The sequence below is a fragment of the Theobroma cacao genome, chromosome 4 (genome assembly GCF_000208745.1).
Source record: "Theobroma cacao cultivar B97-61/B2 chromosome 4, Criollo_cocoa_genome_V2, whole genome shotgun sequence".
Taxonomy (NCBI): domain Eukaryota; kingdom Viridiplantae; phylum Streptophyta; class Magnoliopsida; order Malvales; family Malvaceae; genus Theobroma; species Theobroma cacao.
Genome location: NC_030853.1, coordinates 15,879,529 through 15,891,473, shown reverse-complemented (window position 1 = coordinate 15,891,473; position 11,945 = coordinate 15,879,529). Strand labels below are relative to the sequence as shown.

General features: G+C 32.3%; 1 protein-coding gene across 1 annotated transcript; it reads right to left on the bottom strand.

Annotated features, from left to right (window-relative positions):
* On the bottom strand, positions 5,118-7,005 carry LOC18601554 (NAC domain-containing protein 92). The gene is made up of 3 exons (XM_007032533.2): positions 6,452-7,005; positions 6,057-6,334; positions 5,118-5,963 (listed from the first exon to the last, which is right to left on the bottom strand). The coding sequence occupies exons 1-3, from the start codon at positions 6,636-6,638 to the stop codon at positions 5,400-5,402; spliced, it is 1,029 nt and encodes a 342-aa protein (XP_007032595.2). The 5' UTR covers positions 6,639-7,005; the 3' UTR covers positions 5,118-5,399.

The window sequence follows — 11,945 nt, the reverse complement described above, 5'->3', positions numbered from 1 at the left end:
GGATTATGTGCCCCTCTAATAAGCTGGTCTACAGAATCCGCCTACTGCAGCAAGCTAAACCCACCATACAATAAAATTTTTACAGCATGACAGGGCTAATATTTTACTACCCAGTCTACAAGGATAAAATAAAACAATTCGTACAATTCATAAAACACAGCCCAGCTAGTCATGCCAACATAATAACAATGTAACATAAGCTATCAATTTCCAATCATAAATTTACAACATACCGGTGGTCTCTAATTACTCTATTTTTCAAAATCATTATTCAATTTCAAAACAATTTATAAAATCTTTTTATATAAACACATTTTGTTTGTAAAACACAAAGATTTATCATTTAAACTTATTTTCATAAAATTTCACTAAAACCGACTAAAAACATACTTTAGATAATTAAAATAATGGTAAGGTTACTCACAATGTTTAGAATGGGGATTTTCGAAGTACTCAGATTACTGATCCTCGAGTGCAATTCCCTTACCTTTTTCGGAGGACTCACCACTTTAACACAGTACAAATTCGAGAAATTCACCACATTGGTACTAAATTGAAATTAAACTAATTTAGACTACTAATACATGATATGGAATGCAAAAATGTACTGGTAACTATCTAAATCCGGTTTTAGCCTTCGTATTATCACCCGATTAAATTACTAACATGTCTAATTTAATCCCAAATTACTCCATTTCTTTTCTAATACCTCAATTCACCAAACATTATTCAAATAGCACCAATTTCAGCATCAAAACCTTCCCATTTTTTCATGGAAAAATTCGGCCATTACAGTGCACTAATACCGTGATTTTTCCTACTTAATTTTCTCACCATTATTCATCATTTTCTAAGCCATTTCTCTTGAAATAATAACAATCGATCTCTCACTCATATCAAGGAATATTCGGCCAATGAAGATTCATGGAAAAAATGGATTCTTTTCTTGTTGTTTTGCTTCTAAATATGATAAACTAACTAAAAACACTAACATAACTTAAAATCAAATCAATCCAACATCTTTCTCTCTCCATACCCATTTTGACTAGCCATGAATTCATCATGAAAATATGTAATTTAACCATGAAAAATAAGGAGAAATGCTTAAGGAAAATAGATTTCAAATTTAAATTGAAAAATCTTACCTTTTTCACTTATTTTCCTTGATTTTCCACACTTTTTGTCTTCAAATTCCCCACCTAGGGTTTGTTCTCTTCCTTTTTCCCTTTGTTCTTGGTGTGGCCGAATATTTGGAGAGAAATGAGGGGTTTCTAGGTTGATTTTTATAGAAAATAATAAAATATTCTAACCTTGACACATGGTATGTTTCTATTGGTCCATTTTTAAAACTTTAAAAATTTTAAACCTTTTATCTCCACCACGTGATTAGTCAAAGGTCAAAATGAGGATAAGGGAAGACCATGTGCTGGACAAATGTCCTGGTGGTGGAAAATTACAACTTTGCCCTTAGGGTGGCAAAATTACCAATTTACCCCTATGCTCCGAAAAATGTCGGGATTACAATTTTTCACTTATCAACCTCAAATCATACTCCAATAAGTCAAATGTGATCAAAATCTTTGAAAATTTTCCTGTTTTTGTCCTCGAATGGTAAAATTACCATTTTACCCTTGGATAGTGAAATTTTCGATTTGATTCCAAATTGATCCTCGAACTCCGAATCACCATATTAAATCATTCTGAGACTTTAAAATTTTCAATTTCACCCTAAAGTCTCTATTTGATCTAATTCGAGGCTTAAATCAACTTTGTTGTACCTCTAGGTACAATACCGATTTTTGTAAATTTTTCGGGACTCTTCTAGTATGCAAACATGCTATCCATCACATGTATGTCATGACAAATATTTTATAAGGTCAGGTTTTACATATATGAAATATGTAAGAGAAATATTATTGTATATGGATACAAGTTGAGGTTCGGGTTTGGGTAATTGGATACTCATGAAGAACATTTAATAATTTTTTTTATCTAATTGGGTTTTTAAACGGGATTAGGGTAATTAGAGGATAATGCGAATGTATTAGAGTTAAAGTTAAGATAATAATTTTTAAAATTATTCTGATAGTTAATAAGATTCGGATATTTGATTTTTTATAAGATTAGAATTCGGGTGCTTCGAAATTAACGAGTACCCTACCTGTTAACAATCCTACAATCAATTGATGAAATCAATAATATTTATAAATATTAGTGATCTAAACTTTTTTTTTAAAATTCGATGATTAAAATAAAATATTTTAAAAAAATTAAATGATTTTAAATTTAATGCTAAATAAATGCCACTAGAGTACAAAAACATGACGTGCGTAGAGTAATCGAAGATAACTGATAAACGGAGGCAATGAAAATGGTGATGCAAGCAAAACCTGAAAACATGGTGTCAACAAGGAGGGAGGCTCAGACCCACGTGCCACGTTTCAACCATTTAGTGTGGTTCTCCTTCTTGTTCAATCTTGCCTAACTATATAGTTTTCCCACCTCACTTTGCCCAATTTCCTACCCCACAACTTTGGAGTTTCTTGAACATGAAACTCCAAAGTTCGGTTTTTGCTTTGGTTTGCACTGTCTAGTTAGTGAACTTAACTATCTTTACTAACCACAAAAATAAAAAGACAAACCGGATTTCATGTCAAATATATTTGTTAGAATTAATATCTACCTGGGTTTGGACCAATTTCGCAAAGTTTTAATCAATATGAGAGAGAATAAGGTTAAATTATGTAATTATCGGTTGAAGTAGTGAATTTTTTTTTATTTAATAATTTATAAAAATTGAGTATAATGTACTTTTTAAAATTGTCTATGTCAATCTAATCATTAACATTATTAAAATTTTTCATTATCTATACCAAGTGTACTTATGTGATAAATTCATGCTGATATGGCATATTCTATATCATGTACAAAAAAATAATTGTACCAAATGGTGCTCCGTGTTAACAAACAAAATAAAGCTATTATTACCGGACAAAGTTATCTCTCTTTTAATGCAACAAAAATATTTAGTTGAATAGAACAAAAACCATCGTTTTAAGCTTATTTTGTGGTAGAGTTAAAATAAAAGCATTATCCGATGAAACAATAATGGACAAAACAAACAACACCGGGCTTATTCAAGTACCTAGTTGAGCAAGGGTCCCCAAACTTAAATGCTGAAATTTTTGTCTGTTCCTCCCACTAATTGACAAAGATTGAATATGAGTACCCCAAATAAAAGTTATCCACTTAATTAGTAAAACGATTAAGAAACTAGAAATCTTGGTTTCCCATTAGATGGTGAAAATCATTACGTGCAAGGCTTAAACTGTAGGAATTAAGGGATCTAATCATGTGGGTTAATTGAGAATCTATTATATCCTCCACAGATAATTTATGCAGTATTCTAAGAATATTATTTGAATTGTTTGACTTGAGATTGTTACTGGGTCAAGGCATGGACAAAGAGATTGTTCTCATTAGGTTAGCTGTTGCTGTAATGTTCTTTCCATCAACTAGCTTATGTAACAACGAAATAATCTTCTTTTGTCTTTTTATTCATTTTTCATCCGTCCTTTTGATTCGAACTCAAAATTTATTTATTTTTTTATAAAATATTAATTAGCACATCGATTAGAAGTGGCTGTAGCAAAGTTCTTCAAATGCTATATTCTCACATTTATTTTGTCAGAGTGATATATAGTGTGCAAACGAAGGGGGAAATGAAGAAGACTAAAGAAAGTGGTGATAAGAGATCACCTGCAAGAGGGAAAAAAAAATGGATTCCACAAAACCTTTAGCTGTATGTACGTTTCTTTTGTTTGTTTCTTCTCATAATAGACATCACTCACTATGGTCTGCCTTGCAAGTATCGTAGAATGTCTATGTTGAACTATTGAATTACTTCCTAGGAAAAAGTACTGACAATAACATTTCAGGGGGTATTGGTTACAACAAAGTCGGTCCCATGCAATATGATATGACAAATTCTGAGTGCTTGCACTGAAGACTTTTTTAAGAGAATTTACTGTTAACATGATACTCATGTTTTACTCATTTTGGTGCAGCTGTTAGCTTTTCACTTTTCAAACTTCAAAACCCTCTTCTTCTATTAAACAATGAGCAATCAAGTGCATTCTCACGCAGCAATTAGAGCCTGGACCCTGGAGCAGTATTGCAGAATAATGGATATGCAACTGTTGCTGGTACTCTCTCAGTAGAATCTCTACATTTAAAACTTTTCTGGCATTGGTTCTTTGATGAGTACAGGTTAACACATTCAGAACACAGTTGGTCATCTTCTCTTATCCTTTTTTGCTTTGTAAAAAAAGTAAAACTTTTGACATTTTAGATACATTGGATACCTAACTAGATAGGGTACAAAGCAGTGATTAGGATTGCCATAGGGCACCCTACTGACTAGTCCCACTTCACCCATCGGAAGTCTAATCAATATGCTGTACCAACCTCTGAATTGGAAGGTTTTCCAACTATATCAGACCAAGATATCTTCTTCTCAGACAGAAAGTATCGCTTTAAATGTCCACAACAACTTCAAATTTTTGCAGGAAGCCAACCCTGGTTAATCCCCCTTCTCAAACCACACACACAGCAAAAGGCCATTGTTCAAACTTTTTAGCACGTGTCTTGCAAGGTCATGAGGTTAGAGGTTGCATACATGAAGGAATATTATGAGGACTTATTGGCTCTTTTAAATCGGGACACTTTTCTTGCGGTGGGAGGTGAACTAGGGAAAGATGTTAATGAGACACAATGAAAGCTGTTAACTGATTTGATTGACCTGAATAGCTAAGTACAATCATGCCAAATTTTCAAATAATACCAAGTCAGCAAAATATTTGTTCTAAGGAACGGTTCAAGGGCTGTAAAATTCTTTGGATGACACGCTATATTCTATAGCATTTTATCATTTATTCTTAATCATTGATGAACTCTTGGTTGGTGGCCTAACATGCGACATAATTCAGAGAGAGTTGCTAACTAATCTACCAAAAAGAGCAAGCCTTAACACGTAATAATTGGGTTATCAGATTCTTAAACTCCAAATCTTCTTAGTTTCAAGACATTAAAATTTCAAATCATAAAAGCCAAGGCACTGTTAAAATTTTTTCAACACATTCGAAATAAATAAATCAAGCTTATGCACTATATTTTACATGGCTAGAATTACAATATTTTTGTCATAAAAGAAATTTGACGGTAAAGAAGCCATGACATAATAGTGAATTGGCGATCAAAAGTATAACTACTTACAGGACATGCATTTTCTTTGCTTTCCTACTATGGTGAAGCAAACAACCTATACACACATAAATTTCGTGACAATATTCTTGAAACTCTTAGTTCTTTTTTAACTCTTGTTTAGATTTTTCAATCTTTCAAATCTTATAACTCCAAAGGCAACCAAGGTCTGCTGGTCCTGCAGAACATGAAGGATCTTGAATCATTTCAGGGTTCGATACGACTGAATCCTGGGAGAACTCAGCTTTCGAATTCTGCCTCGAGTTCACTCTAGGACTTTCAAGTAACATTTTCAATATGGACTGGTCTTGCATCCAAAAAGAATCTGAGTATTGCAAGTTCCCAATGTTTGGAATAATTTGGTTGGTGTATGCAGAGCTTGGCAGGAAGGTTTTTGACAAAAGAATTGAAGTAGGGGATATATCAGAGGAAGATGAAGAAGCTAAAAGAGAAGTGTTGAAGCTATCAATAATTTCCTCCGGTGTTTTCTGGTCCTCCATGGGATCGGAGAAGCAGGTCACGTGAGATGTCTCGCCAGCACCAGTTCTTGTTTCGCTGTTGTGTGGTGAAGAATCCATTAATGGAGGCAATACTGAAGGAGGCAAATCGTTCCCGTAGGAACTCAACCTTGAAAATCCTGAAATATGTGTTTTTTTGCCACCAGGACTCTTTTGGAATACTCTACAGATAACCCACTCGTTCTGCAAAGCAATAAGGAAAGAAGAGTCAGGAACATTACCAAGATAAAGAGTGAAACCCGAGCAAACAGAGAAAAACAGAGCAGTGATTTTTACCTTGGCTGTTTTGGGGAGATTGTATATTGAATATTTTCCTTCTAAACGATATTCGTGCATGACCCAATTGGTTTTCTCTCCTTTTGGTGCTCTCCCTCTATAGAAAACCAAAGTTTTCTTCATTCCAACAAGTGTTTTAGCCTTGAAAATCTCTTTATCTTTGCCTGTTGCTTTCCAATAACCGGCTTCGGTAGCCCTGTTTGTTCTCAAACCAGTAGGGTACTTTCTGTCTCTAACACAGAAAAAATACCATTCTTTTTCACCCATTTTGGCTTTCCCTTGTTTTGAACAAACACAAAGCATAAATTTAGAATATATTCTGTGATCAAATCAATAATCACCTTATTAAACAGAGAAAAACAGAGAGAATATGACTTGGGAGACTGGAGACTTACAAGGCAAATCCCAAGGCTCACACTTGTTCAAATCAACCTCACCAATAGCTATAGCACAGAAACAGCTATTCAGGACCTTTTGGGAAAGATAGTGAGTTATCAACTCTTCATCAGTAGGGTGGAATCGAAATCCTGGAGGCAATTCCATTTGCTCATCTTCCTTTCTAAAGCTAGAAATGTTTTCCATTCTAAGAAAAAAAGAGAAAAAGAAACTCCCTAGAGGCCAATTCAACACCCAAACCACAAAAATCTTTGAAAACCTTGAATATTAGAACTAATAGTCATAGACCTAAAAGCTTCACGAACTTTCAAGTTTGTACTTCTAAAAGGTCACCAATCCTTGCAACAAGAAGAAAACGAAGAAAACCCACACTAAAAAGCAATTCAAAGCCCTAAGAAAGAAGAGAGTGAAAGCAAGAAAGTGCCTAAAGGAAGAGAAAAAGAGAGGAAGACACGAAGAGAAAAGCTTGGACTGGAGAAATGAAAAGGTGGTGGTGTTAAGAAGAAAAGAAAGTGCTGTGAGGAACAGAAGCCCCTAAATACAGGTTTTTGAGGGAGAGAGAAGCGTGGGTTATAAGGCACCAGGTGGATAGTTTCAAGCTTTCGGCACTCCCTTAACTTTTCTGTAATAGTTTTTCTTCTTCATTTTGACCAGGAACATAGAAACATATATCACTTATATTTAGTGCATGTGAATCTGACATTTTTTTTTTGTTTGAGGAGCATAATGAATTAATCCTAGTTGAAAGTTTTGTAGTAAATATAATCATTTGGTAAAACAGAAAACAATTTGTGTTGGATTCAAAGTCTCTATTAGTTGTTATCTGTTTAACCAAAGTCATCTACTGTTCAATAGAAAACCAATCCACAGAAAAACCAAAGTTGTTTCCCTTTACCTCTGCCTTCGATGATAGTCTAAAACAGGAATATTATTACCATGACTGTGAATTAATTGTTTACACGTGTGAAAGATCACCAAAGCCCCATCCCAACTATCTAAAAATGAACAAAAGTCGCCCTATCTACTAATCGAGATTACCATTTTGTCCCTAGTTCCAAATTTTAGTACTTACTTTTTCTCTTTTCTTTTATTTGAAAATGGATTCAAATCCAGCTCTGAGTGCTACTTTATACACGTTGATCTGTTGTCCAATCGTATTATAGTAGAAGATTACAAAACTTGCACCATATCTTGAGTTTTCTTGACACTTGGCAGGAACGGATTCAAAAAAATTTTTAAAATAATGTCATATTTAAATTCACTTTGATTTGAAATCTTTGACCTCACTCGTTATAAAATTGTAGAAAAAAAATTAATGAATTATTAGCATCATTAACTGTTTAAAACTCTAACATAAATAGTATAATATTTTTTGATAAAGAATTTTTGTTGTCAAATAAAAACAAAATAATTCTGATTAGTAATTTGGATTTGTTTTTGATAAACAAAAGGACGAAAAAAACAACAACCTCAAATGCATTTAAGCTGTGTTGATACTGCACCTAAGACAAAAGGCATGCGCATTAGAAGCAATGTGCCCGGTTTTTCTTAACAGTCAAATAATTAGGTTGCGGTATTTTTTGTGGCACTTGTCACGAATGAACCAAACAAATTGAATTTTTGTTCTTGTGACCAAAGCGTTGGAAAATTTTGGATATCTCTAATCGTTTTTATTTTTATGGCAATAGTACTATTCCAAACGTAGAATTGAGAGATTCGTCTAAGAGATAAACTCTTTTAATCACAGTTCACTTGAAAAGAGCTTGAAATTCCGACATGACCCAATACCATTTGGGAAATCAATTCTAAAAGGAACTAAACAAATTGTCTTCTTCTCTTGGAAAACAAGTTTGGGTTTTTTTATTTTTATGTGCAGTGGATGACTTTACTCAAGTATAAAACCATCATATTACGGTCATTTTTCAAGCGATTATAACTTCATCAATAGTACATTATAATGACCAATTACATTTGAATTAAACCAACTAATTATAGCCATATTAATTGCACGTAACTGCACATTGTTGTGATGTGTTGTTCTCAGAATCAGTTTCACAGACTGTACTTTACACTAAAATCTTTCCCATCTTTAAGTACCTAAAGCTTACGACCTGGTGAATTTTGTCTGCACTAAAAGACTAAAATACCCTTGCGTTATTTATGCCAACATCAAATTGACGAGTACATTCTAGGAAATAGGAATTGGAAAGTAACAGTAGCCAACTATGACTAACATTCGTTTTCCCACTCAAAGTAGAACTCATTTCCTTTTCAAGAAACAAAATTAAATCCTTTCAAAGTGCGCGTGGCATAGTTAAGCTAATTTTAGGAATTTCATCCATCAGGGGAACTTGCTAGATCCGACGGCTGAGATTTTATCAGGCAGTCAATGTTTGATATCTGCCACGTAAGATGTGAATAAAGGACCGTGGACTATGCCGCCATTGCCGACGGTTTTTTAACCAAACCTACACGTGGAGAGCCGTGATTGGCCAAGTGAAAAGTAAATACCAAACCCAAATTCTAAGTGGGGTTTGACCATTTAACGCCAGTGCTGAGTTGGCATCTGGGCCCCTGCTTCCTCTGTTCCGACATGAGGTTAGGACAGGAGGCAAACACGTGGCAGAACATGTGTGGTGGAGAAGTGTTAAGATAAACTATAATGTAAAGAAATTAGGGTTAGGCTAGCCTATATAATCTAAGTTTGTAGCTATCAACATTTGCAAGCTTGCTCTTGACTTTAACAATGTGGGCAATGAGTTCGCCAAATATGGTTTGTTTTTCCTTGACAACTTGTATAAAGGATAAGCATTTTAATTATGTGATTAGCAGCATTGCACTTGTTTGAATAATCTTTAACTTCAAATTTTGAAACGGTTTTAAATTGATAATTTTTCAAACACGTTTTGCATTAAAAAACTATTATCCAATTGTACGAGTTATATTAATAATTTTCAAAGTGATTCACATTTATTTTCAAACACTTTCTTAGAAGCGTTCATACGTGCTATAATTGTTTATTTTGAATCAACTTGTCGTTAAAACAGATAAGTAAGGCTTGCTTGCTTGATTGATTAATAAAGTTTATAAGATTATACTTGGTAATTTAAAATTAGTGCAATAAATCAATACTTAGAATTGGTCTTGGATTTAAAAGCATGGTCAAAACATAGTTCAAATTACCTTTTATTTATTAGATGGTTAATCTTCGTTTACAAGTATATAATTAAGGAGATTTTAGATTGATTAAAATTCAATTTCAAACAAATTATTGATAACAATCATGCATGTTACATATAATTGTCCATTACAAAACTGTCAATTACGGGCCAATAATTAGGATGGTCATATGATTAAACAATAATGTGGAGATTAGGATTGACAATTTGGACTTAATTGTAAACAAACCAACCGTTTGTTTGTCTCGGATTCAGGGGATGTTGAAAACTTAGTTAAAAAAAGTCCCAAATGATTAGATGGTTAATCACTGTTTACAAGCATATTAGGCGTGCTTTAGAGGGATTCTTTTGAGATGTTTAACTAAAGGTGGAAATACTTTATTGCTCATTCTAATTTATAACTTTATTCCAGTAGTGTTTGACAGAAATGAAGCAAATTGATACAGTGATTAGCATATGATATTGTCTAACAACAATAATTAATATATTAAATATCTTAGTCTCAATAATTAGATAATTAGAAAAATGGCAACATCATATGGCTTGAGAACAGTAATAAAAGCAGAGAATTAATTCCTAAAAAAAAGCAGAGAATTGAGAGCAATGACCTTACTTTCTGACTACTAAACAATATGCCAATAGGAACATCATTTGTCATAGTCAATGCAAAAACCAATAGGAGGCTCAATATCTTCCAAGGATAATATAAATAATGGAGTTTTAATATTGCTAAATTTATCTCAAGTTTATTAAAATATAATAAATATTATTCTTTAGGATGCCTGATAGCAACGTATATACGGTCTAAGGATTGAAAAAAAAAAACAAAAGAAACAAAAACCCAGAAGGTGGAAGTTGCAACCAACTGCAGTGTGATATGAGAGGCCTAGAGAGAGGCAGAAAGATGGTAGATCCTGGTTGGTTTATTTTATAACAACCCAATTCCTAAATTTTTTTTCTTAAAATAATGATTTGATCATTTGTCTAATTGCAATGTGAATGGCATGGATAGGATTGAAGTTTCTAGATTGTTTGATCAAACCTTCTTCGGTAGATGAAAGGAAGGTTTAGAATAGGATTGGATACTTTAGCATAATGTTTGAAAATATCTCTTAATTATTTTAAAAGTTTTAAATTATAATTTTATTTTTATTGTATTTAATAAATTTTTATATTTTTATTTTAAATTAAATAAACTTTTATTATTAATAATTTATTAATTAATTATTAATTAAAATATTATTTATATCATTTTATGTTATATAATACTGAAATGATATATTGACATAATATAATAGATAACGACGTAAGAAATCATCGTACATTAATACTATTTGAGTATAAAATGATAAATAATATTTTAATTAATATAAATTAGTTAAATATTAACCTATTTTGAGTGAAAATTAAAATATAAAAACTTAATTGAATATAATAAAAAAATTTAAATTTTTTTAATTTAACATTATATTATTTTTATTTCTCAATTTTCTTTAAAATAATTTTATATGTAAATAAAAAGATAATATTGTTTTTAATGATAAAATTCGTTAACAGTTTAAATCGTTGGAAAGGAGCAAGGTAAACTTTTTAAATGAATAGTACAAAATTTAAACCTTTGTTCCTCATTGGGCTTTTGCTAAGCATCAAGCATTAGCTGATAAAACAAATTTTATGGTGTTTTCTTTTGATTTTACTTTCCCTAGTAAAGAGAGAAGTTTAGTAGTAAGTAGTAACCTATGGGGAAGAAGGGAGGATATACCTTTGTCCAATTCCTATTTTTAGTAAGTGTAAAAATCCTTTCTTAATTTGGTAATGTATAAATCTATAAACATTATATGTGAAAAGACAACAATTTAGAGGAAAGGTTGCAAGCCCAAGGCCAATGGGGATATTATGTTTCCTTCTTTGGCCTCCTCGTCTTTGATTGAAACGCTTTGTGTTATAGTTTACTTCAATTTGTATTGTCTTCTTTGTCGTTTTGATCTATTGGCTTTCACGAGTTTATCTTACAAAAAATTTCTCACATGTTGAATATAATCTGAATACTTAAATTCCTAGTCGTACTCTATTATACAACCGATGTAAAATTCACGACTCCTCTTTAAGAGCGTGACATTCTCTAATATTTTAAAACCGATTCTGATACCAAATGTCACGATTCACACTAACCAATTCTATACTAAGAAATTGTCTCTATACTAAGAAAAGAGTTTGAGGGGAGATGGGGAGAACAACTTGAAAAGAACTTCATCACTCGTACTCCTTTCTGTTTCACCAATAATCATTACAAGAACATTTTCCATCAACAAAG

Bases quoted from the DNA above. Each gene is read 5' to 3' on its own strand.
- LOC18601554 (XM_007032533.2), bottom strand. From the start codon at position 6,638: ATGGAAAACATTTCTAGCTTTAGAAAGGAAGATGAGCAAATGGAATTG. The intron at 6,335-6,451 runs GTAAGTCTCCAG...GTTCAAAACAAG, and splicing joins TGAGCCTTGGGATTTGCCTT to GGAAAGCCAAAATGGGTGAA. The intron at 5,964-6,056 runs GTAAAAATCACT...ATTGCTTTGCAG, and splicing joins ATCTCCCCAAAACAGCCAAG to AACGAGTGGGTTATCTGTAG.